The sequence below is a fragment of the Takifugu rubripes genome, chromosome 1, assembly GCF_901000725.2.
Source record: "Takifugu rubripes chromosome 1, fTakRub1.2, whole genome shotgun sequence".
NCBI classification, from domain to species: Eukaryota; Metazoa; Chordata; class Actinopteri; order Tetraodontiformes; family Tetraodontidae; genus Takifugu; species Takifugu rubripes.
Window position 1 is genome coordinate 23,101,556 of NC_042285.1, and position 26,879 is coordinate 23,128,434.

The 26,879-nt window shown below is 43.4% G+C and overlaps 1 protein-coding gene across 2 annotated transcripts in view; it reads left to right on the plus strand.

The window, feature by feature from the left end:
- Positions 1 to 26,879, plus strand: part of thsd7ba (thrombospondin, type I, domain containing 7Ba) — a 109,002-nt gene extending 82,123 nt beyond the window's left edge. Inside the window, exons 15-29 of one of the 2 annotated variants that reach the window (XM_029846385.1) lie at positions 1,043 to 1,300; positions 1,982 to 2,162; positions 13,308 to 13,445; positions 14,013 to 14,166; positions 16,424 to 16,571; positions 16,667 to 16,782; positions 17,109 to 17,226; positions 18,356 to 18,501; positions 18,676 to 18,844; positions 21,565 to 21,738; positions 22,714 to 22,809; positions 24,073 to 24,155; positions 24,771 to 24,966; positions 25,055 to 25,142; positions 25,216 to 26,879. In XM_029846385.1, the coding sequence (XP_029702245.1) occupies positions 1,043 to 1,300; positions 1,982 to 2,162; positions 13,308 to 13,445; positions 14,013 to 14,166; positions 16,424 to 16,571; positions 16,667 to 16,782; positions 17,109 to 17,226; positions 18,356 to 18,501; positions 18,676 to 18,844; positions 21,565 to 21,738; positions 22,714 to 22,809; positions 24,073 to 24,155; positions 24,771 to 24,966; positions 25,055 to 25,142; positions 25,216 to 25,300 (2,150 nt within the window). In that variant the 3' untranslated portion in view covers positions 25,301 to 26,879. The remainder of the gene's footprint in view (positions 1 to 1,042; positions 1,301 to 1,981; positions 2,163 to 13,307; positions 13,446 to 14,012; positions 14,167 to 16,423; positions 16,572 to 16,666; positions 16,783 to 17,108; positions 17,227 to 18,355; positions 18,502 to 18,675; positions 18,845 to 21,564; positions 21,739 to 22,713; positions 22,810 to 24,072; positions 24,156 to 24,770; positions 24,967 to 25,054; positions 25,143 to 25,215) is intronic. The other variant, XM_029846388.1, reaches the window with a different exon arrangement.

Genomic DNA, 26,879 nt, shown 5'->3' on the forward strand with positions numbered 1-26,879 from the left:
TGCATGTCCAGAGATGAAAAGTGGCTTTAGAAGAAGAATTGCTGCTCTCTGCTCCTGCCATTGCTGAAGTGTTAATGCTCCTCATATCTAAAGGACAGGACTAATTACTGTATTTAAAGCCTCAAATGAACTGCACTGTGCACTGAGCTATAAACACTGATGACGGAGATCTTAATGGAAGTCTGCAGCTTGAAATTGAAAAATAAAGGTCATTTTCACCCTCATTAGACAAAGATGGAGCTGAAAAAGAAAAAAAAATCTGTCATGACAGTTGCTGTACATACTACGCACTGATAAATGATAATGTTGTATATGATAATCTAAAAAACACCATATCCTTTTCATGTGGACAATGTAGTTCTTTGGCTGTGAGCTATATTACTTTTGAAACTCTATTTTGTGCTGTTACTGGCATGGTATTGTGTGAAATACCTATTAGTGGTGGATGCTTGCTCAGCTCTCTTGTCTGCTGCTCTTCTGGCTGTTTTTAGCATCGTAAAGCCAAACTGTCTTAGAATCATTGATTATCAGTCTCAAGAGTGACCCCAGGCTTCTCTGTTTGATCCTAACACTCATGCTGTGCTGGGCTGACATTTGCACAGAATTTACATGTGGAACGCCGCCTTTTATCATAATTAGATGTGTCTTTATTGTGTGTATATTTATATATGTATGTATGTGAAACAGTTACCTGGAATTAAGATGCAACACAAACATTAAAGCGAGCAGTTCTCAGATAAAATTAATTACAGTTTAATTAAGTTTCAAGGTCATTTGGAGGGCTTTTAGAATATACACAGAAAAGGGCTTTCTTGCTGCAGGTTCTACAACCATGTCTGAAAATTGATTGGCTTATTTAGGCAGATTTATTGACTTGCTTTATGTCTGTGGATGTTTTGAGTTGGTAAATCGGGCTAAACGTTATGATCATTAACTGAACTACCACTCAGAAATATTTATTTTAAAACAAGTGTCGATGAAATGTAAATGACACATCAAGTAAAGAGCATCCATTTAGTCTTTTGGTCTATATCCTGCCCAGGTCGCAGTAAAAAGAAGGATCATTGCCTGAACGTGGAGCTGGAACAGACGGAGACTTGTCCTTGTGATGAGGTTTTGTCTCAGCCCTATGGGAATTGGTCTGCCTGCATCCTCCCTGATCCCTCGGCTGCAGGCGCCCTGAAGGGCTGGACAAGCCAGCGGGAGATAAAGGAGTGTGGCCAAGGTGTACGGTACAGAGCTGTGGCCTGCGTGGACCAGCGGGGGCGTCTGGTCGACCCAACGCTCTGTACAGATACGGGTAGGAACCATAAAGATAAAAACTGATAAAAACAAGTTTAGTCCAATAAGCAAATGCTTAAAGCATTTATTTAAATGTCAGGTTTATTTATGTTTTTCTCCCTCTTTTATCTGATTTCCCTGAAGGAAGCTTTTAAACTTCAAGCTATACTATAGAGTAAAATACCTCCCTCTTGCTCGGTTTCTCCTATCAAAACTCCATTTGTGCACATTTTTGAAAGCATCAGACGCCATATCAACAACAAATAAAGCATAAATATTTATAATTTAGATTTACCAAAACCTTTTCACCACGGTGACATATTCAGCACAAATGTAGTCAGAAAATAAAATCTTAGGTGTTGTAACAACTCACAGATGAGTTGATGACATTGGACTTGATTGTCAACCCGAGTCAGAATTAAATGGAACTTTCTAAACAGAAAAGCATTGATTTCTTCCAGTTTTTATCCGTGTTGCAGTGTTAAAGATTAAATAATGCTGATCATTTTATCAAGAGAGAGCAATCGAACCACAACTATTCCCAAACCCACTTGCAGGGCTGGCACAGAATATAAATGAGACATTCATTAGTCAGATAATTAGCTCTGGAGGTTGTGATGTGCAACCCAAAGGCTGATGCAGCACATGCGTGTGGATGTTATTAATCTGATCCTTCTCTCTGTCTGCTGTCTGAGTTTAGGCTACATGGTTGAGGTCTGCCACATCCCGTGCCCCCTCGACTGTAAGCTCAGCGACTGGTCGACCTGGTCAGGTTGCAGCGCCTCCTGTGGCAGTGGGTTGCAGATGCGGTCCAAGTGGCTCAGAGAGAAAGCCTTCAACGGGGGACGTCCGTGTCCAAGGCTGGACTTAAAAAATCAGGCAAGCTGCGCAGCAGCACGTCTCCTTTTGCAGCATGTCAGCCTCTGTGGCGTTATTGTCTTTTTATTATTTCGTTCAGCAACCCGAGAACCAGCCAAACCATTATTTCACTGTATAGTCTCAGAGCCATATACATCTCCAAAGTGCACCACGCAGGCACAAACACAGATGACCAGCTCATCCATCTACATTGTTCCCCGGCGACTTATTTATCCGTTTCCAGGGAAACAGATAAATGAGGGTAATTCATACTCATGTACACCACATTACCACATGTCAGCGAACACCCGTGCTGTAAATGCAAAAATGTAAGTTTTCCAGAATTGCTATAACCTTCTCCTACTGCTGCCCAGCACTCTTTATACGTATGAGCTGCGCTCCTCTGCTCACATTTCTGTAACGGCCAGCTGTTGCACTTTATGGCGTCTTCAGGCAGTCAGCATCTTTGGCCTTGTACGACATGCCCTTTTCATAATCTAAAAGATGATACTTTTAAGTAAGAGGCAGGGCGGTGAGGTGAGGTGGGGTGGGGAGGCAGGCAAGTGGACAGATGGGAGTTCTGATATTCAGCGGTCAGGTTTTATCCACACGTCTGAATATTTTGTGACGGCGCGCCTCTCGAGGGGTCACGGTTTAAAGAGCCGACGTGTTTTATGGATGTCGTCTGTATGCTTGAATGGGCCTGAAAGGACACTTCAGTTTGTAGAGGTCAGTATAAAAATGAGGCACGACCGGGTGAAAAATATTCCAACAGAAGATTTGTGTACAGATGGTGAAGCTTCCAGTAACATGGTTCGTTTGGCCCCTCTAGTTATGCCCTTTAATAACCTCTGGCTCAGAAGACAAAGGTCGCTTCGGCCAGTGGACCAGCTCAGAATTATCCTGAAGGGTATGGCTGCACTATCAGTGGTATAAAAACATCAATGAACAGAGCGAAACATCTGTCCGAGGTGTTACAGATATTTTAATCCTCACTTTAGTAAAAATTCTGTTAGATTTGCTACATGGATTCAAGGACATCTGGCTGCTTCCTGAACTGGCACACCACTTTGTTCAGCAGATCTTCCCTTTTTTTGTTAGAATTTTATTTGATCTGTTCGTGTACGTCTCATTTTCCTTTTTGGCACTCCTAATAGCTGCGTGAATCTCTCCCTCTCTCTCCGTCTCTCGTGTTGTCAATTGGTTGTAGCTAAAGCGCGGCCTTGCTTGCAACAGCAGATGTTTCCTCTCAAGCTGCAGCCAAAATCTGACTGACTTGGCAGCCGCGAAGTTTACAGCGCAGCGCAACTCATCCTCTCATCACATGGTTGAGCAAGCAAGAAATATAGGGGGGATGGAGAGTTAGAAGGAAAGAAGGTGCCGCCTTGTGAGACATAACGAGCGAAAGAGCCACAATCAGGCGGACGGTAAAACGGGCTGTGTGGGAGTCGGGCTGGCCTTGATTAGGCTGCAGGAATTTCTGCATTGATAAAGTCCTCAACAAAGTCAACATATATCACCCCTTCCAGCTGCATGGTTTTTTTTACATTTCGCACTCAGAATCACGCATTCAGCAGCCAAAATTTGCAGTGGTGTCAGCGGCTGCTTATTTCTGTCCCGTTGCTCAGGCGTCGAGCATATGGTCATAATTGGAATCAGCTTCAGCGTAGTTCACACTGCAGCAGACCTGACAATCTCATTATGACAATCTCATTATCTAAGGCAGCAAACATAACTTATGTCTGTGTAAATTCTCAGTCCAAGATCCACAAACCAGGGACCCCTCTCAGACCCATAGTAAGCAGCATCAATTCTGTAACCTACAACATTTCCAAATACTTGGCCTCCATCTTGTCGCCCATGGTTGGCAACACCCCACACCACATCAAAAACTCCCAAGACTTTGCTCAAAAAGTCGTTGGACTCACACTACTTCCAGAAGAGACTATGGTATCTTATGATGTCACGTCACTCTTCACGTGCATCCCCACCGCCAGCGCCATAGACACCATCCACAAGCACCTTCTATTGGACAAGAACCTTACAGAAAGAACAACCTTAACACCGGCCCAAATCTGCACCATGCTGGACCTGTGTTTGAACACCACCTATTTCCAGTACAGAGAAGGCTTCTACAGGCAGAAACATGGCTGTGCCATGGGCTCACCAGTATCCCCTATAGTTGCCAATCTATACATGGAGAAGGTGGAATCCCAGGCCCTGACATCCTTCACAGGAACTGCGCCAAGCCACTGGTTCAGGTATGTTGATGACACCTGGGTCAAAATTCAAACACAAGAATTGGAAGCGTTCTCCGATCACCTCAACAAAACAGACGAGCATGTAAAATTCACCCGGGAAGAGGTAAAAGGAAACAGTCTGGCCTTTCTGGACTGCGCAGTCAAGATCCCTGAGGACAGAAATCTCACCATCGAAGTCTACAGAAAACCTACACATACCGACCAGTACCTCCAGTTTGACTCTCACCACCCACTGGAACACAAGTTGGGAGTGATCAGAACTCTCCAACACCGGGCCAGAGAAATACCCACCACATCCCAAGGCAGAAAGAAGGAACAGGACCACATTAAGACAGCTCTCAAAACATGTGGCTACCCAGACTGGGCCTTCACCAGGACCTCAAGAAAGCGAGACCCCAGCAAAGGAGAGGAGGAGAGAAACAAACGCCGCAGCGTTTCCATCCCCTACCTGTCTCGGAGAAGTTTAGGAGGATCCTCCAGAAACATGACATACCGGTTCATTTCAAACCCAGCAACACTCTCAGACAGAGGTTAGTACACCCAAAGGACAAGACACCAAGACCCAAACAAAGTAATGTTGTTTATGCTGTACAGTGCCAGGAGGAATGCAAGGAACTGTACATTGGGGAAACCAAACAACCTCTCCACAGAAGAATGGCACAACACAGACGTGCCACCTCTTCGGGTCAGGATTCAGCAGTCCACTTACACTTAAAGGAGAGTGGGCACTCCTTCAAGGACAGCCAAGTAAGGATACTGGCCAGAGAAGACCGCTGGTTTGAAAGGGGGGTCAAGGAAGCTATCTATTAAATTGGAGAAACCATCCTTGAACAGAGGTGGTGGCCTGAGGCACTTCCTATCACCCACATACAATGCAGTCCTCCACTCCTTCCAACAGCAAAACAAACATTCATACCATTCCAGGAGACCCAGTGACTCATCACCATGTGACCCAGCAGACAAAGGGGAGACACCTCAACAGAAACTAGGTGAACGACCCGACCAACGACCCTGCTAACGACTCTCAGGTGACCACCCCGATCATTAGCATGCAAATGGTCCACAGGGGCTATATATTTTCAAGCTCTCTCCCCAGCGATTTCAGAACTGAAGAAGCCTTCTGGATAGAAGGCGAAACGTCTTCAAAAGAAGAAACCCAGTCCAGTTGACAGAGAAAACTACCTTGGATACAAACATAACTTAGCAACTTTTCCCTCCCTGTGTGAAACAATAAGATATCCAAATGGCCGTTTGCTTCGCACACCCAATTATCACTAATGTTGTTGTGACAAGTCTGCTTATTAGCTGAGACTCAGATAGAACAGCTGCTTTTTCCAAATGCAAAAGTTATGAAAGTTGAGCAGTAATACTCATCTTTATCCATTTATTCTCCTGGTTTTCATCATTACTTATGTGCCAGATGATGCTGTGGTGGATTATCACAGCTTTCTGTGCAGTACAGCTGCTCTTTTTTAAATGCATGAGCTGTATTACAGCATGCTGGCAGCCACTATGTCAGTCAAGTGGATATTTTATCCCATGATTGCTGCTACTCCATTCAAATGCCACTACATTCTGTCCAATACAGATAAAATGTGACTATACCTAGTACACAGGTCTATATACGGGTCAATAGGGTACTAAAGCAGTTTGTCTTAACTATCTACAAGTGTAACATGATACAGGGATACTGAGATCTTTTCAAAAGGTACTGTGTGTGCTTTAATTGATAAGCTAGTCTTGGACCCGAGTGACACATGGATTAATGGATGTGTTCCCATAATCTATTTCTACAATCAACACTGCTGCAGTGTTTGTTTTCTTTGTCCTTTATGGTTGAAGATTAGTGGTTACTAATGAATCTAACAACATCACCCCCTAAAGTCACTATAAAATATACTGCACAAATTGAACGATTCTGTGAGAACAACTGGCTGCAGCTGAGAAAGCAAGGTTCTGCCTGTCTCCAAAAATGGTCTTTAGTTGCAAGATTTTGAAGGTCTAGACTATCATGAGTCTGCTATCATCAATCTGCCGCCTCCACTGAAACCTGAACCATGGACCTCCTCTATAGATGCTTCATCTACTGAAGGCAGATCAGTTGGTCTGCGCTCTAATTTCCTTGATATTTGCTGGTGTACATCACTGCCCAAAAGCTCTGTATTTATATAAATATTAATGTGGGTCCCCCTCCATGGTTGCGAGAATGTGAAGTTACGTTTAAAGCATTTAATATTTAAACTCTGTAGAGAGCATGTGATCTTTTTGAAGTCAGAGCGAGGATCGCAGCCGACCTCTAGCTGAAAGATCCGCATCTGAAATGCATATGGTGCTTGAGGGGCACCTTTTCCAGCTCTGCAGAAGCTGCACCGCCTGTCTGCTCCTCCCAGCTGCTGGAGCCTTAAATAACCTTTAATCATCAGTCTTGCAGTCAGATTTTCAAGTAGTCATGCTTGCTGTCACTGCTGCCAAAGATGCGACTGTCATTAAACGCTCAAAGCTCTCAGCTGTTGGAGGTCAAATGTCTGGATTCACACTTGACTTTATCAGCCACATCACTGTTAGTAGCAGAATCAGAGTCATAATTCACTAAATGAAATGTTCAGAGCTTGACTTTGGTGCATGTCATCTATGCAGCAGGAGGGTGTTTGTGTTCTTGGTAAAGGTCAGTGTGTGGCTGCTGACGCTACAGGCTGTTTTTCTCTCAGTACTTCAGGCAAAGGAAAAGGTTAGAAATCATTTAAATACAATTGATTACAGCTGTTCATTTACTGAGGGGGTTTGATTATTGCCTCCCACTGAGCTGCTACAGGACCGTGATCGCCACTGGAAACACCCATGCAGCGCAGATATTGACGTCCAGCCTTCAGCCTTTTGTATTGGTGCCAGCAGTTGATTTTTGCTGTTTGTTCCAGCTTTGGGCTTATTATTTCAAATGTTCCTTTTTTTCATATAAGCATTCAAAAGCTGTTCTGTGATACTTGACCACTCACTCACACGTTCACATGTTTAAAAGCTGAGGTCTTCATGAATGCCCCAACGCCGCTCGCTGACTGACAGCAAGAGGAGCTTTTACATTCATACAACCAGAATTGTTATATGAATCTTTTAGCTGTTGAGCTTCAGTTTACCCTACTCCAGGGAACAATCCCTCCAGAAAATAAGTAAATAAACAAGTGCCTTGTGAAGAACAGTCCATGCCTGCATTTCAAACTGGAAAGCAGAGATTTGGCTGCACTAAATATTATCTTAATGTTTTCTAATCTGCATGTTTTACTGAATCAGTGCAGTGTGAAGAAGTCCAAACCTTTTTATATGTGACTGAAAATACAAGAGTTATAAAACCTGTCCTTTGGGAACTGTTATATGTTATGTTCAGCACTTAGTAATCAAGTCTCTTTTTTTAGCCATCTGAATGCTCTCTGCAGTCATAAACAACAGCCCAGAGCGAGGTGCACACCAGTGGCTGACTGTAGTCTCAGAGCAAGAACATGTATTTTCTTTATTTGTGTCTCATTTTGTGCTCTTGTGGGTTAACGTGCGTCTGCATTTGCAGAATGCACTTTATTGCCAGGGACAAGAACTCCATCTCACAGTTCAGGGAAGTACAGTATGTCTGCTTGCCTTTTTGGCTTATAAAAAAATAAATGTGAGTACATTAGCCAAAGAGCTCACTTGAGTTAGATATCAAAGCCGTGTGCTCATGTTTTCAGGATGATATGATGTGAATAAAAAGATGTCATTCTGAACAGTGGAGCAAACAATAAAGATATTTAATAAAAGGGCGCACGACTGGTGACAGCAAGTAAATACTGTATAAATTCAGTGTGTTTCACAGTGTCAGTCAGTGGAAAACCATACATTTTGAGCAGTGCGTCTTTTTTGACATATTGTTTTCACACTCTTTTTTTTCCTGAAAACTAAATTTAAAGGTGGGTTGAAGAGCTTTTGTCAACCAAATTTGCAATTTTTCCAAGATTAGTTATTGAGGGTTGCAGCAAAGTAGCAGGAAGAAATGTGTCTCAGCTCTGGAGCCGAGCTCCATCCAGTGAAGGCGCTCACTGCCGTTGGTGCAGCCTCAGTGACCGATGGACCACCTGGATGCTTTAAGATGTCTAACGTGAGAGGATGCCTCACTTTTTGGGCACGACTTCCAGGGATGAAGGCTACAAACCCAAAGCAAGCTCTGCTCTGGGTTAATCACACCCCACCAACAGCAGCTGGATTTAAGCATCCAGGTGGTCCATCGGTCACTGAGGCTGCACCAACGGCAGTGAGCGCCTTCACTGGATGGAGCTCGGCTCCAGAGCTGAGACACATTTCTTCCTGCTACTTTGCTGCAACCCTCAATAACTAATCTTGGAAAAATTGCAAATTTGGTTGACAAAAGCTCTTCAACCCACCTTTAAATTTAGTTTTCAGGAAAAAAAAGAGTATGAAAACAATATGTCAAAAAAGACGCACTGCTCAAAATGTATGGTTTTCCACTGACTGACACTGTGAAACACACTGAATTTATACAGTATTTACTTGCTGTCACCAGTCGTGCGCCCTTTTATTAAATATCTTTATTGTTTGCTCCACTGTTCAGAATGACATCTTTTTATTCACATCATATCATCCTGAAAACATGAGCACACGGCTTTGATATCTAACTCAAGTGAGCTCTTTGGCTAATGTACTCACATTTATTTTTTTATAAGCCAAAAAGGCAAGCAGACATACTGTACTTCCCTGAACTGTGAGATGGAGTTCTTGTCCCTGGCAATAAAGTGCATGTCCCTCATTTATTGCTTGAGTATGAGGGAAAGATCTCTGACCTTAGCTTTTATTAAAAGCTGCTCCAGGGTTAAGTGCTTGTGAAATGATTCTGCTAATATATTAGAGAGAAAAGCATTATTATTTCTGAGGTAGAAATAGATTTGAAATAAATCGCGTAATTATGCACAGGAGGGGCCACCATGGGGGGGGGGGGGGGGGGCAACCACGGCAATCTTGCAAGGACTCAAGGAAGTTAGAGTCTTCTGCTTAAACCTGAGGGGTTCCATTTATTTTGAGTGCAAAATGTGATTACAAAGTTAAGATTCGCTCATAGCAAACATTGTTTATTGAACTGATGGCTGGGTTTTTGTCCACTTATATTTTATTTTATTTTATTTATAGAAATATCCAGTTCAAGTCCCCCCGTCTGAGGACCAATATTGAAACAGATGATCTCTCTGTTTTAGCAGCTGCGTGTACTCAACAAGCACTTAAGCAACCTGCAAACATACTAAGCTGCAGAAGATTAATATGCCAAACTGTTATAGATACGTCAGCAGCATTTGTTACTGAGAGAGGGTGTCTGTGTGTGTGTGTGTGTGTGTGTGTGTGTGTGTGTGTCTCTGTGTGTGTGTGTGTTTAATAAATGAAGCTTTGTTCAGTGCATCTACAGTCAAATGATCTTTTAAAAAAGAAGCTGCAAACTTTGTAGCAAGGACTTGGGAAATATCAAGGCATCACTGTGACAGTTCAAAAGAAAATGAAATGTTTGTTATTCCCTCCGTGTTTACTAGTTCGCCAGTATAGTTGACAGTACTATTTTTATGTTTAAACTCTCGTGTCTGCATTTCCATGTCTGTTTTCTTATCCAAACAATTTGGCATCCTCCTGTCCATGACCACTACTGTGTTTTCAGAAAACTACAGCTTGCAGGCAGGCATCCTAATTGCTTCTACTCTATGTTTCCATATTTTCAAATGATTGACTCGCGGATACTTTTGAGAGGTCGGCATCACATGAGAATAAATCCTGCTGCGTATCTCAGAGGAACCATTGTTTTTCTGACTCATCTGTGGGCCTGCTGACAGTAATAGGCCAGTTTATTTGAAGTTGTGGCTGCGTGATGGCAAAAAGAGTCTCTCCAGGCTTGCCGTCCTTTTTTCCCCACTACTGTTTGTAATAAAACAGCATCCTTGCTGGAGGGCGAGTCAGTGGCTGTGTGTGTTTGTGCTGAGCGTTGTCATAGGTGCGTGATAGCTGCCTGCGCAGGCTGTTTAAGCGTGTTCATGCCATTGCTCTTTCTGGATGCGGTTGTCGTTAAATCCTTGCAAGTGTTTTCATTTCTTTTGGATGAAAGTGGAAGTGGAGCTGGAATCTGTTTTGATTCCAATGGCACAAGCAAGGATGCAAGGATGTGCATCCTTTTCTGTGTAGCGCGGTTCTTTCATTTGCCTTTTCTTTCATTATAATGGATTATGGTCCCAAGCTTGTCCAATTCAGATGCGCCAAGTAATGGATGAGTTTCTATGCAAGAAGGTGACGCAGAAAATGTTTATACCGTCTGATTTTACTGTAAATGAATCAGACATCTATGCTGATCTGTTTTCAACAATATCAGGCACTTTTAGCGATGTTATTTAGCCACAGAGAGTGGAGCCTCCCAAAGCATATGCTCATTCATTCCACCATCTCAGGAAAATTAATTTCTCAAAGTTGCCTTCAGCTGCAAGTCTGGCTATTGCACAGCTGTTGGAACCAACTGCAGCGTTTTAAAATTATCTCCACGCGATGAATCACTCAGATTGGCAAAACACCCAGTTTCTGCTGGATTCACTCTATATGAAATACTCAATCATCCTCTGCTGCAGAGCCCAATGCAGTATTTCTGTCACTGCAGGCAAAATACAAACTAATGATTATATTATTGTTCTTCTCTCCCCTGCCCAACTTCTGGCTTGCCATGCACGTCTAATATGGACATCTACGCAGGCTCAGGTCAGTGCCGTTCATTCTACATCCTCTGCTTTAGATAATGATGAGAAAATGCATGCCAGATTTGTCTAAATTACACATTCGTGCGACCCCTGGATCAGCAGAAAGAACAGTAGACAAGGGAGCCTAATGACAATCGGACGACATCCCATCTGTGCTGCTTAACAGTCACATTCTTGAGAACATTAAGGACGTCATTACATTTGTTGGTAGAACTTTTCCGTGTGCACTTAAAGAACACGAGCTTGGCGGTTCAACTCAAATAAAAACGAAAGAGCAGATGGTAATTAGCAAACTTTTTAACAAGAGTTTCTGCTCTGTATGTTCTGATTACATCTGCCAGAGTGTCTTTTAAATGTTGCTGCCCTTTTTTTTCTGCTGACGTTACTTTTCTGCACGTATTAGATCCGCGATGTGCCATAGTGCGCTGTGCCAACGTGTTGGTGAAGGTAAACAACGCTGGGAATAAAAAGAATGTTGACAATTTTGGTGATGGAAATTAGCTACTAAGTTATGATTGCGCTCCTCCAGTCATATAGTTGCCAGCTTACCCAGCAGGGGCATCTGCAGGGACAGATGGGAGATGATGAGGGTGTGTAATAGGCATCTGTGTGGCCCAGAGGGGAGGGAATAATCAACCCTCGTTCTCTCTTTACTACCCGCACACACACACTTTTTCCACACCATCCCACTCATTATAGCTTGTCATAGTTTTTCCACCAACTGTCCTCTTGAGGACACCTTTCACGATGGCAGATTGTTGCATAGATTGAGTGTTTAAGGTGTGTTCGCGGGACCATCGTGCTCATGTTTGCCCCGACAGTGCGCAACTCTGCTGGTGGTTTCGGATGAAGAAGCTCAACACAGCCTGAGGCATTTAGTGGAAGTGCCCTTTGCCATCTCCATCATCATCTTTTCTCTGTCGAAATTCATATTTTCCTGTATTGTTTTGCGCTGATATCGCTGAGTGGTCGAGTGGAGATTTACTTTTCAGACTCAGACTTCCCTAAAAGGAGGTTTAATCACAGTTAACCATATACCACAAATGTATGAGTACATTTATTTCTTATCTCGCATTGTGCCTTGCGGGTAACTTCATTATCAACCATAATTTTTTTCAACCAGGTTTTATGAACATTTGAAAAATAATTGGTCAATAGAGGCAGCAGAAATCCAGATTTATGTTCAAGTAGTATAAAAAGAGGAATGTTGGTGGAACTGTAGCTTCCGCTCAGTGGCAAAAATTTGATGTTAATTTGAAAAGACGTATTCTTTTTTACATCAGCAAATTTATCGTTCAAAAAAGGGACACTTTTTCTCTTTAATGAATATGCATTTGATTCATTCCGCACAGCTTTTTTACAATTTGTTGATGGAATGATTTTTCGCATCTGTTTGAAAGTGCCTTCTCCACTTGAGTGTAAATACACCTCTTTAAAAGCAGCTGTGAATTTTGGTTACACTCTGGACTTATACGGCTAACCGGGGGCAGCTTAAGTGCTGCATGATGCTGCATTTGCATTGCATTCAATTTATTTACTGGTTCGGCTGAATGCCGCTGAGCGATGTGTGCACACAGGTAAAAGCTGTGGTGTTTAGCAGACTTTAATGATGCGTGAAGGGTCGTTAAGGCCTGGTCTGAATGCTTTCAGAATGCCAAGGCTGAACTAAGTGTGTGTCTTTTGTTATTGTAAGCTTTCCACCAGAAACAGAGGGACAATGCGCACAAATGCGAAAGAACTTGTAATGGAATTGTTCAGTTCAAATGAACAGGTCATCACGTCTATTGCCAGTATTCAATATTTTTCATCACTGGGAACTGCAGGCGTCACATGCAGAGCAACCTTAGCATGCATGCAGCTTTATGTTGAAAAATAAAGACCACACTCAGAGGTCCGTGTAAGAGCTTACATTAAACAACACGGTGGCATTGAAGGCAGACAAGAAATCACACTGAAGTTTGCAATTTTCAGAGGAAAAAACTGCTTTTAACCTTTGAGACATCTCATTCCTCATTATCACAGCTACATCCCAACATGTTTAACTCTGTTTGCATGTTGATTTGCATGCATGTACATTTATTCCTCACCCGTCTGCTTTCTTGCGCTCCTCTGGTACAAGCCCCTAATTGTGTGTGTTTCCTTACGGACGCCTGCAGGTGTATGAAGCTGTGCCTTGCCACAGTGATTGCAGCCAGTATGAGTGGCGGGTTGAATCCTGGTCCATTTGTACTATTAACGCTGTGGACGACCTGCCAGCCTGCGGGGAGGGAGTCCAGAGCCGCAAGATCAGGTCAGTGAGTCAGCCAGCCTCGGCATCTCGCTGGGTTGGCACACCGGGAGGAATAAATCTACGCTGCAAACAGCCAGGCAACAATACCGATTTAAATGATCTCTCCTTTGCTGTTTATCAAGTCAGAAGTTACCAGTCAATGAATGTAAGGGAGACTTGAAATTCATTTATAGCACATTTGAAGGCTGTGGGAGAGGACTTTTTGATGAAGACTAGGACAGTCCTCCAGGTGACAAGACATAAATTAAAAAAAATGGAACAATGGATTAAGGGTGGACCTTTGCTTCCGCAGGATCAGCACTGATCTAAATCATGGCCAGGCTTTAAATACTGTGTGATTAATAGACCAAAACTCCATTGGACTCTCACTATGCAAAACTATGCAAAACTCCAGTGATCGAAAACTTCTCTTCAAACATAGGCCTATGTAGAAAGACAAATGACCAAGTAAACACACACTGTAGAGACCTCTGAGCAAATGAAGAAGCAGCCAAATCTCATGCGCAAGTCGGGCTCTAAGTGGGCCCCAGAGACCAGTTGCACAGACGTGTTTTGCTGCTCTGCCAGGTGTGTGAAGAAGGGAACGAGCGGCGAGGCCGGCGGCGTGGATGTGAGTTTATGTGATCAAGAGGAAATGCCGTCCAGAGCCCAGGTCTGCTTCCTCGCCTGTCCTAAAGACTGTGTCACATCAGCCTGGGGACCATGGAGCAGCTGCCCTCTGGTGAGAAGAAATAACTGGCTTTTTTTAGCCTGTGGCTAAACACTTTGATATCAGGTTGTGTAATGTATGTTACACATGAACTAGCACCGAAGTAAGAATTAATTTCTTTCCATGCAATATTCACACTCCCACTCAACAGCTAACAAATGTATGAATATAAAGTCTTTCCACTGTTGCTCATTTCTGAATGTTGCCTTCTTATTTAGTCAGTTCATGTCATATATCCAGTTTATTACCTTAGATAGCAGATTTAAAATAGAACAATGTTTCATTGAATTTCCTCCACACAAATCTTCAAGATATTGTTGCATTATCATTAAAAAATCAGGGGAAATATTTGTGATTAAAGATCAAGACAAGTGCTTGACCTTTTTGTGTCTTAGCTTTAGCAGCACGATTTCAGAGCGTGAATTGTTGTTCTTCTATTTTCCATCCAAGGTTAGCCCTGAGGCTAAGACTGCGCAGGATATGTTCCCGAGTATTTCTCGCCAAAGGTTTCCAAGAACTATAACTGGGTTCGCAGATCCTTGTCCAATATAATGCTTCAAAGGTCTGGAACCTGGAGACAGGAAGGAGAGATTATTAAGAGATTAATTAATAAGTCCAATTTTCCCCCTCCAAGAATTTTGTCTCTGTCATTATATGTTTGTGTACGTGGACTTAGCAAAACAGATAGCTCCTACAACAACTGACATCAAAAATTATTTATTATTAATGGAGTAGGAGCACAGAGGGAGGTGGGAGAGGAGGAGCAGGGGAGGTGAAACAGGTGGCAACAATCAGAACTATCAGGAATGGAAAGGCACACAATGACCAGGATATCAGGAAATATTAGCTACAAAATGATTCACAGACATTTAGTGCAACCGAATCTGATTTAGAAAACAGAACAGACCTGAACAAGGGAGGTTCTGGTGAGTTAACCAGGTTCTGATTCAGGCTTTAGTCACTGAAAGCCACATTATGGTGATCCGTGGTGGCCGTAAAGCCAAAATCTTTTTGCATTTAGTTGTGTGTGTGCAAAATTCAGCATGTGCTTGAAAACAATAAAATAACCAGTGCAAAGATTGTAAGGCTAAGCTATTTCCTTTGATGCAACATTAGGTCAGGATTAGATTTTAAACTTTTATAAAGCTGCTGTTGCAGTTTCTCAGAGGTAAAAATGAAGGTGATCTCCTCTAGGTTCTGGGTATGAAGAGAAAGAGGGCACTCTGCACAACACAAACACGCTGGCTGGCCGGATTTGATCTGATCTATTTCATACATTTGATCAGTTCCTTTCTCAGAGCACAGGAGTGTCATTTTACTCACTCTAATTTAGCACCACTGATGAACCTTACACACCCATTTTCACTCAGTTCAGGAGAAGACTGATGATCCCAGTTACAGATAATAAGCAACGCTGGTGAAGTGATTCCAATCTGCACGGCTACTTTTCTCTCTGACCAAGCAAGAGCGAACATGTGCGATTGATTTGCATAATGTTACTGTGCTTACATGCTCATTGTGTCAGCATTAACCTACAGCAGACGAGATTAATTCATATCCGAACCTAATTGGTTCTATCACGGCACTTTTAAAGCTCGAGCCCAACAATTCTAGGCCCTGAGGTTTAATATGACATGAAAAATCTGTGCATACGGCTGAATAAGGTGCAAATGGATATGGCAGTCAGGGGAGGGGCACGCTGCTCAGATTGTCCAGCAGTGGAGGCGGAAAGATGGGAAGAAAACAGTGCACGGCCTAAAGGTGAGACATGTGATTGTTTATCAGAAATTCATGGTCACAGCGGGGGCCTGACATCAAGACCGCGGTGGGGGCAGGTGTGAGGAATGAACTAATGGAGGAATAAAGTGCTAATTGAACGTTTAAATGTCCACCCTGATTTGAAGTCTAGTGTTGAGTGGAGTAGGCGGATTCCTGCTGGGCCAGCTGATTTCTTCTTAGGCTCTGAACAGAGACACAAGCAGTTTATTCACAGTTTGTTCCAATCTGAAGATTTTTTTAAAGGGTATACACACACACACACACACACACGCACACACACATATAGGGCCTCAATGAGTACAGAGCATTTAATCAAACCCTTTTTCACCACATAAGTAACAGTACAGTTGCTTTAATAACAAAATGAAGCATTTCTAATCTTTGCTGCAGCATTAATTCAGCTGTTGTATAAATAAGCTTTTTTATCTACTGTAAGTTTAGATCTAAATAAATTCTTGTCTTTTTTTTTTTACCTTGTTTTGTTTCACAGCCTTGCAACTACCAAACATCGAGGAACAGGACCAGACAAATCCTTCGACCCCCAGCGTCACCACAAGACCCACCCTGCCCGGATCTGGTCCAGTCAGAGCCCTGCGTCCTGAACAGCACCTGCTTCACCCATCGGTACAGAGTCTCAGGTAGGATCATCTGCACAGCAGGGTGCCACTCGCCTCCTGAAGCCGGTATTATTTCAGTGGTTACGGTTGACTCTGTTTGTGCCGTGTGACCGTAGATTGGAGTACATGCCAGCTGAGTGAACATGCCACGTGTGGGGAGGGTTTCCGCCTGCGTCTCCTCGACTGCATTCGCAGCGATGGAAAAATTGTGGATTCGCAGAAGTGTGAGCAGGTAAAAAATGCAAAGATCATAACGATACACTTCCTGTGTCAAAGGGTCTAACCTCCAGCCTTCGTAGACACTGAGCACCAGTTGTCTGGCTCACTCCTTGAGTGTGAATTTCATCACTCTCAGTGTGACATGCACAAGTTTTCGATTATTGCCATGACAAATTGAAATGAGGAGCAAGTAGTCATGTTACAAGAGTAACCTTGTTATACTTGAAATGCTACTTGCTTTAGCCACACTGTCCTGCAGCCTGTTTCTCATATAACACCCTCACTCTTTCCAAACAAAATCAGCCAACTGTCCTCACAAGTCTGCTGTTTATCCTGCAGCTGGGTCTGGTCAACAAGTGGACGCTGTCAGAGAGCTGTGTGGTGGACTGTCCCATCAGCTGCATACTCTCAGACTGGACACCGTGGACAGACTGCTCGCGCACGTGTGGCAGTCAGGGTAAATAAACGGAACCTGCAGACAAGAACACAAGTGGACGCACAGTCCATCTCATGTGCCTCATTATTCCAAGTCGAGCATTCTCAGAGTTGTTGAGTTGAGCAGGAATATATTAGAATGTATTAATATTTATCAGTATATGTAATTCACAGCCTCATTATACGGAGTAGCAGTGCGCCACACTGTTTTTTCTTCATTAATGTATGTATTAATATTCTCACTTCATTATCACTCACCAGTTTTTCTCATCATTAATTCAGACAACTTTGCTTTATGAGGTTATAGTTTAAGAAAGTGACCTTTGCAGGTGTCATAAATGATTCACTGTTCATAAATACAATAATGGTACTTTGAAAGTGCAATTAGACAGCTATAACCTCATGCAATATACAAAAGCTAATAATTAAACCTGGATAAAAATGTTGCTGTTCAGGCCAGAGAGAAATGTGGTTGATTATTGATTATAACTCCTTGGTACAACCTCGGACTAGCGCTGCGTTTCAACTCGGGCTTTAGATTTAAGACGCTTGCTGTCGCCGCCGCCGTGACTCTCTCTGCCACTCCCTCGGCTCCGACTGCCGTCAGCTCAGACCCGCTATGGGATTTGAGTTGCTGTATCTGTGTCAGACAGCGCAAGGATCTTTTTTTTGTCAGAACTCTAACGTTAACACTGTGGGTTTGATTTTAAACTTGTCCTGTGGCCGTGTTTGCCTGAGAGCAGCGTCTTTACTCACTTGTCTTGGCCGGATGGCTGCTCCAGGCCTGATCTTTGCGGATCAACAAATGAAGCTGTCGCCATAAAACTTTTTCTTTCGCTCATGATTAATGACAGAAAATAGTTTGATGTGAGCATGAAATGGCGCTGTGACACAGATGCATGGAGCTGTTGCACTAATTCCTCTTTGTCATGAGTAAAACATTTTCCCCAGACATCGTCAACCCTAAATAAATCATCATCATACACGTCTGCTGCTGATTTGTTTCTTACGGAGCTTCATATGTGTGTAGTGGGGCGTTTATGAATCCTTAATGCAAACAATTCACACTCTTTTAAATGTATTTTCTGAAATGAATTTCTCCTGCTCCTTTTTTTTTCGACAAATACTTTCTTGGCTTTCATTTTCTGCAGCTTATTCCACGCGCACTCGAAGAATCCTGCAGGAGGCACACGAGGAGGGTCGGCCGTGCCCCAGCCAGCTGACTCAGACCAAACCCTGTCCCATAAGGCCTTGTTACAGGTGGCTGCTCAGTGACTGGTCTCCATGCACTCTGGAGGTACGACTGTTTATTTATTTATTCAGATGGACGGACAAAACACCATATTGACAAACGCCTCCAACTTATAATTAGAAATGTTGTCATTTACCCTCCAGCGTTCAGACACCTCAGCATAAATATGCCATCAGAAAATATCTCACAAATGTCACGCGTGTTTGTGCATCCGTGCAGGGCGCTCAGTGCGGTGAGGGGCTTCACAGACGGAACCTGACATGCGTGGTCCACTGGGGAGACTGGCCCGAGTCAGCCCCTCAGCCGGTGCCGGAGGACTTGTGTGGTGACAGACGTCTGAGGGCGATCCAGCAGGAGATGGAGAAGCCCTGCTTTATCCCCTGTCCAGGTAAACCTACAGTCAGATACATCTAATTAGCTTTACTTCTCCCCACTCAGCATAGGATACAGGCCTGCACACAATATTACAGTTCTATCATCAACTTATTAAGTGTGGTGCTATTGGTTTGCACGAGTTATTAATTGCTTTAACATTTCTAATGTCTGACTTGATGGATAATGAATAATCATGTGCCTGTGTTTGTTTGAACATAAACTAATGTGCTGTAACTAAATGCACTTGTCTACTCATCCAAATCTTTGACATTTCCAGCTGTTGAATAATGATCAGAAAATCAAGAAACAGTCGCAGGCAAACTAATGAGTCTCATCGGTCTGCAGTGATCGATCAATGGCAACATTGAAGACGCACTACAATATTATGGAGCAAAAGGCTAAATAAAAGAAATGAGAGTACTTGAGCAAATGGAAATATATCTGATTTTTCTTAATTCACTGCAGCCTCAAATTGCAAATAGATCTTAAAATGCAAAAACTTCTTGAGCTCTAAACTCCCCTCAGATAATGCCAGCTTGGCTGGTTTAGCTGCTGCACAGCATCATTATAACATACACTGCCAGAATTGTCTCGCGGCTATTTGAGCCTCTGCCCACTCTTTGCATCACAGTCATATTTAGAACGCGTGATGCTCACAGGGATGGTGATGATAGTTGGTTAATGCACAGACAGCACCTAAAGTTAGGGGAGGAGTGTGTGAAAGGGGCCAGATTTGTTTCCAGGCTAATGAGTTTTGTCACAACTTAGAGTTGTGACTGTAGAAAAGTATGAAAGGCCCGTAGGGCAGGTAAATATACAAAATCGTTTTTTTTAGTTTACAACCAAACTGTATGGCAATTTTAAAATGTCTTTTTGTTCGTTGTTGACATTCTTCTCTTGCTGCCTCAAGATAGCAAACTGTCAGCAAAGAATCAGTATGCAGCTTATGTTAAGACCCACGTGTCAACTGACTCACAGATGGACTGAAGTGCTGTGGAAACAGAGACGAGGAGTTTGAATATTTAATGAGTAATTACATGGAGATTAAACGTGCAACTGTTCTGGCTCATTAATGTGCCATTTGCTGGAGTAGGTAAGGTGACCGAAACACTGGACAAACCCAGAGTCTGACCCTTGAGCAAGCATCAGCGGCAAGAATACCCCCCCCCCCCCCTCTTAACTTTGTTTTTCACATCAGAGAGATGAGATTAAGAGACACATATTCCATAGATGCTAATGTTTTAGTCATGGTTTGTTACCCTGAATATGTAAAGCTGAACGTGTCAGAAGAGTCAGAGGTCAGCTCACAGATATGAGCCTCAGCAGGAGAGGAATTCTACCACTGCCTGTATGTTTGAGGTGTAAATGTATGCGTAAATGTGCAAAAGGCCAGCGTGCACTAAAGCCCAACAAATGCCTAGAACAAATGTGGATTTCCATCCATTCTATTTTTCATATAGTTATGGTAACTTCTATTGAAATGGCCTTGAGTGAATATAAAGGAGAAACTGTGACTGCGGACACTCCTACATGACACGTGTCCTACAGAAGACACAGTTTATGCAGATAATAGCCCAACTTCTCTTACTGTCAGGATGGTATAAAAAAAGGACATTATCTGTACTGGATACTCCGCTGGATGTACGTGCCAACTCTACCATGATGCGAGTGGAGCATTTACCGCCAGTAAAAGAGCCTCTGGCCGGCTGACAGCCATGACCTAAATCACTTGTCACTGTCAAGCTTCATTATATTTCCACAGTGTGGAATGCCTTCGGCACGCTCAGCCGATGCGCACGCCAGCTCCACCAGTTCGGCTTCTAACGTCTGACTCGGGTCTGATTTTCACAAGGAAAACAGACTCATTATCATCTGATAAGAAGATCACTCTGATCTCTTTAGGCATAACTCTCACCAAGCAGGCCTGTCCCGAATACATCTGCTCTGGAGGACATCTTCTGGTGTTTGAATTTGTGTTTGCGTCTTCGTCCCCGATCCCCATGTTGATTCGTCAGTCACCGTGCCTGTGCTGCGATCTGTGGCTGAGGACCATGTGTGTTTGACAGCGGGTGTGTACAGTGTACATATCTGCTCGTGCATGTGGCGGTACGAAAGTGGCAAAGCCGTGTGGGAGGCCAGCAGGGGTTGTCGACGCGTATGCGATACAAATCATATGTGCGTTGTTTGCCGGGCGCTCCCCGCAGCGTGCCTCCACAGCATGAGGTCGGAGCCGATTGATTAGATCCGCGTAAAGATGAAAGATAATGAGGCGCCTCCATCCACATTCACGGGTGGGGGCTTGGGGGCAGAGAATCCGAGGGCTGTTTTGGCTGAGGAGCTGCAAAAGTGGGTGATATTATCTCCACACGCTCCCTGTATTGAGGACTACGCGGGAAATTGATGCTTGACCTTGAAGGAAGCAGGAATTAAGGTGTTATTGCTACACCCTCTGAATGCATCAACCAGATTTTATCCACCCACGCTTCCCAAATCAATTTAGCTCCCAAAACCTTTCCCAGAATTGGCTATTTGCTTGAAAACAAATGTTTTTTTCCCTGCTAAAGTGTGCCTAAGTGGTTTTTACAGTCTTTTAAGTGCTATGGAAGCCAGCAGGGCAGCTTGTAAGGAGCTCCTTAAAAAAATACTTTCAAGGCATGTTGATACGAGCCTGTTATTAACTGCAGTAATCAGCGAGGTTTTTGGTTTTTTTTGCCTTTTGTCTTCTGCCGGCAGGGGACTGCCATTTAACAGTTTGGTCTTCGTGGAGCACCTGCCAGCTGACCTGCCTGGAGGGGCGGAGTTTCGAAACCACCGGCCGCCACGCTCGTTCCAGAGCTGTGATTATTCAGGTCTTGGAGAACAAAGGCAGCTGCCCACATCAAGTGTATGAAAGCCGACTGTGTAAAGGTACCAAATTAAACAAAGCCGGGCCTTTCATTTTTTTTTAAACGTAGTGTCTAATATAAAGCAGCTATAATAATGACTGACATTACTGCTCGTGTATCCTGGATACCATGTAAAGACCTCAGGAAATAATGACCCACCTCAGCGTTTATTTTATGGCCTTTTAGTGTGTCAGTCAGAGATAAAAGGATACGTGGGCACTTATGTCGAGGAGACACAAATGCTTTTCAGGTAGAAAGCGATAAAAAGTAATAAAACTGCATAAATTTGGATTCATGTTTTTAAAAAGAGATCAATCATTTGACCTCATTGCGAACTGCCACCCTTTCTATACCTGGCCGGCTGTGCCCTTCGTGGTTATGATCATTCTACCACCGAAGAGGAGCTGCAATCACGAAACAGACAGTTAAACCTGCTCCTTTCTTTAAAGACGTGTACCACTGGCTTTTTCAACATTTTGGGAGCTTATTCTAATCAAATACTGTCTTGTGTATCTGTTGCTACAATGGTCTTTTATATGTCTGTAAAAACACTGTAAAGGAGTTGAGGATGCGTCCCTGTACCCATTCATGCTCTCCGTTGTAATTTTCTGCCTCGTTTCTTTGATCTGGACGTGCACAGAGCAGCAAGCGTTTCAGCATGTTTCTTTATGCAGATCAATCTTCCCCTCCGGTTCACCACAGCAAAATAAAAGGCTTCCTCATGGAGAAAATGAAAGGTGTCTTTCATACGTTTCCAGCCACTTTGTACTATCTAATTTTCTTCCAAAGCTGCATTTGTCCAGAGCGCACGTGCCCCCGTTTCTATTGAATTACAATATGTTGTTGTGCACCAAAGGAAGCGGATAATTTCCCTGACATCCCAAAGAAAGGAACAATATTTTGCCCACTGGAAGGGCATTTTTCTTTGGTATTTGAGGACCACCCCTGACCTAATGTTGCTGCTGTTTGTACTTTATTGATTTTTTTTTTTTAACAGGAGGAAAGTGCCACAGCTACCAGTGGAGAACAGGAGGATGGAGCAACAATGAACGAGTGGTGTGGTGTCAACGCTCAGACGGTGTCAATGTCACAGGTGAGCAGAGTCACGTGATCACCTGGGACAGGCTGTAACAGCACTAACGGGAACATGCAGTAAATGTGAACCTTATTTCAAGTTCTGTTCAGCACTCTTTGACATTTGAGCTTAATAGACACGAATCCTCAAAGTAGGTAAAAAAGCACAATTACTGAAATACAGACAAAAGTGGTTATTATGCAGTAAGACTTCTCAATGCTGCAATTATACACCCGATTCTGCAATAACCTTTATTCTGTTTAATTTGGAGTTCAATTCAGGGTTATGTTTGATTAGGCATTCATCAAATAATTAGCAAAAGAATATCACTTAATGAATGATATTTTTCTAGACTATTAAATTACCGTTGCTTTTGTTTAAGTGTAAAAATGTATCAACATTTTTAGGATTATAGAAAATGGTCCATAAAGATTCCAATAGAATAATAGTCTGCTCTGTTTCTAGTGGACTTTATAAATATTCGACCATTAGTTGTTTACTAGCTTCAATGGTGTTAATTTTGAATGACACAGTTGTAAACAATTAAATAAGATAATATTAAGGGACATCAACAGATTTCACAACCAACGGCAAGTATAAACTACCAGGAAAGTGATGGTTAAGAAACAAGTGACAAGCAGAGGTGTATCAGTAGAATAAGTATTTGGTCTTAATAAATCTATTTTTGCTGTTTTGTACAGTAAATATCCTCTGTGTCCTGTGAAAAGCATCACACATGCAGAAAGAAAGGGAGAATCATTTTAGGGAAGTGTTCCAAGTTAAATTTAACGCCTTATTTGATCTACCTATTCTCAGCACAGCCCCTATTGATTTCCCCTCTCCCTCTTAACCAAAGTAATCAATAAGCCCGAGTCTGAGCCGCCAGGCTTTCAATCCTTATAAATACAATCACGCATCTGTATCGGTGGGAAGCCTAGAGGAAGAGAACAAAGGTAAGTGTGCTGTGGGAGCAGAAGCTTTAGGCAAACTTGAAATGCTGTAAATAGCGAGGGAGTGTGATCCTATCGGTTTAACAACGCGTTGCAGGTAAATGTGAGCCCAGGAGGAACGTCCCGCCTCAGCAGGGAAGCCAGCAGCCCAGAGACATTGCTTTAATATTCTGACACGCAATTTTCCATGTAGGGATTAAAACCGTTCATGGATTGATCGGAGGCCGTGATAGGCTAGCGAGCCCATTTGTCAGGTGTGGCAGTGCATTAATTTAGCGATCACTGTGCCGAGGAACCGAAATGAGAACCTGTTTTTTTTGTTTTTTTCCAGGAGGGTGTTTCCCCCAGAAAAGGCCAACCACGGTCAGACACTGCCACCCTCCGTGCACCAAACCCTTCTCACACTGCACGCCGGTAGGATATAGCAGCCGAGATCTCTCCTCCATCTCGACCTCTCCTCCATTTCCTGCTAACAGAGCATTCTAGCTGTGGCGTTAAGCAGACTGCGATGAACGAGACGCCGTTGTTGTAAAGCACGGTCGCTATGCTGCAGCTGGAGGTGAACTCTGTCATTCAGGAACTCTGTCAAGATTAGGATGCAGCTGCACAGACACGCCCATAAAAATAAGAATGAATGGGTCTGAAACCTCGCTGCCCCGCTAATGCTCATCAGTGTAATGGCACAAACTCTTCTAAAATATCAGCTCTCAGGAAATGGAAATGGATTCATCGGGCTCTAAAAGGTGCCAGATTGTTCTCTTCTATTTAGGTGGACCTGTTAGACAACGGAAGGAGCCGCTCCGCTGCGTTTGTTTACCAGCTTTGGTGCCATAGTTGCTTTTGTATTTGTCATTAATAGCATTTTCGAGGCTAAGTGCCGATAAACGGGCCCGTCCCTGCTACCCTGAGGAGGTAAAACAGTTCTAGTGCACGTGAGCGTGATTCACCAGCAGTGTCTTATGTCAGGGGGAAGGCAGAGATGTTGTCCCAGTAAATGATGTTCTGGTCCTGGTCCTCCTCCCAACGCAGAGCGGAGTCTGTGGGTGTGAGAGGGGTTACACGGAAGTGATGACCACGCACGGCTTCTTGGACTACTGCACCAGAACACCCGGGGTGGACAGCAGCAAGAAAGCTGATGTCAAAACCACCTCTGGAAGATCCAAAGCCCGACCTTCTCAGGGCCAGGACCTCTTCAATGAGTGGACCTTACGACCGATCGGACCAGGTAGGCGATCCTCACACAGAGGTGTGGAGTCGTTCCTGAGCGCCAGTAAAGCTGCTCGGAGTCTAAAATGAAGGTTTTCTTTGCGCAGATGGCAGAGTGAAGCTGTGGGTTTATGCTGTGACTGCAGTTGGCTTCATCTTGATTCTCTTCATTATCGCGTTAACATTCCTGCTCTGGTACGTACCCTTGCCTTCTGTGCTAGCACCAATGAAAATCAAATAAGAAAATTGTGTTTCCTTCTTTCTGTAGTGCACCGTCAAAGCCCGCTAAGACTTCTTCTCCCGCGCCGCAGAAACCCTTGACCCTGGCCTACGACGGTGACATGGACATGTAAACAGACTCGTATACCTCAGAGACAAGATGAGGACACTAACTGCCTTCAGATCCTTGTTTGATGACCATTTTGCCACTTTTACAGCAAGGAGAGAAAAAAAAAAGCCACATGTTGTATCAGAGAAGGTTGATGGGAGCCGAGAAAGCTTCCTCCTTCACTGAAAGCAAAGTTCAACTTGACTGTCTGGTTATTTGTCTCGTGCTCGTGTCGTGAGGGAGATGCTGGCAGCGGCCGCTCGTGGCATTCCAGGAAGAAACAACGGCGCATTTGACATTTGACTCTGTCTCATCAGTGCTGGATCTTTGTGAACGGAAATGTCACAAGGCTTTTGGGTAAACAAGCCTTTTTATGTGGAGCTGGGAATAAACAAGATGCTCTATGCACTACGTTAGTGCTGATTCACTTTGGTTTGGTTCCAACTTTTCTAGTGTTTTAATTGTAATGCAAGTTGTTGCTATGGGATTGTGTTTTGTTGATGATGCCATATGTTGTGTGTTTGTGAACCACCAAACGGAGGCTTTACTTGGATGTCAACAGCACAGCGATGCAGTCGATTCTCACTCTCGGCCACTGACGACTCCAAACAACAACTAAATTTGGTGAAGGTGTTTGGCTCTCAGTGCAGCCAAGAACCGTCTGAGAGCAACCTGGACAGACCCGAGTTTTGTTTACACCTTTTTCTTTTTCGGATCTTTTGGCTAATTTTCCATTTTTGCACCGAACACAACAGCTGATACCAAATGCTGGCGGCCGCTCATCCCTCAGGCGTGAACAGATCGCCCCAGGTTCCACCCTTTGTTGGGCCCTTTTAGGATTTTCATTTTTCAGTCGACTGAACTTGAAATTCCTCAATTAATTCTGGTTTTCTCTCGTTATTTTTGCGGGAACAGAAACAGTTCTGTGCCATCAAGGTTTCACCACATTTGCAGGCTGGCAGTCAGCAAATGGAGCGACAGGAATACACAATAACTCCAGCCCGTGGCAGCGAGTTTAGGCTGAGGTGGACGGAGACTGGGGATCATTTCTCATGGCTGAGCTTCTCTCTCACTCTCTTCTCTTAATTTTTCTGTTGCTTTTTTCTTTAATTGTCATCTTTTACATTTGGACGTTTGTCTCTCTTCTTTTGTGATGGTTGTGATTCTTTCTGCCGCTGCCATTGAAGGTTCTGACTCTGAATGTATTTTAGCAGCAAATCTGAAATCCTGAAGGTTGCCGGGTGTCTGTAGGCACGTTTGAACCGTTTTGGAGATCCGAGTGGCCTTGCAGACATTCTGTTCTACGACATTTTTATTGTTATTCTTTCTGCTGTTTATTAGCCCACAAAGTAAATGTTGAATGGCAGGACTGTGACATGCTAACAATTTGGAGTGAGATGACCGTGTTTTGGCAATTATCTGGCCAGATTTCCACTTTAAAAGAGGGGAAAAAAACATCTTGCAAGAGTCAATTTGGGTAAAAGGTCCAGATACTCTCCCCGAAGGTGTTTTTATTCATTCTTTATGGTATATTTGTGTTACTCTTGTGTGTACATGACGAGCTGGACAACAATGCAAATAAATTGTGGAAATGTGACAATAAA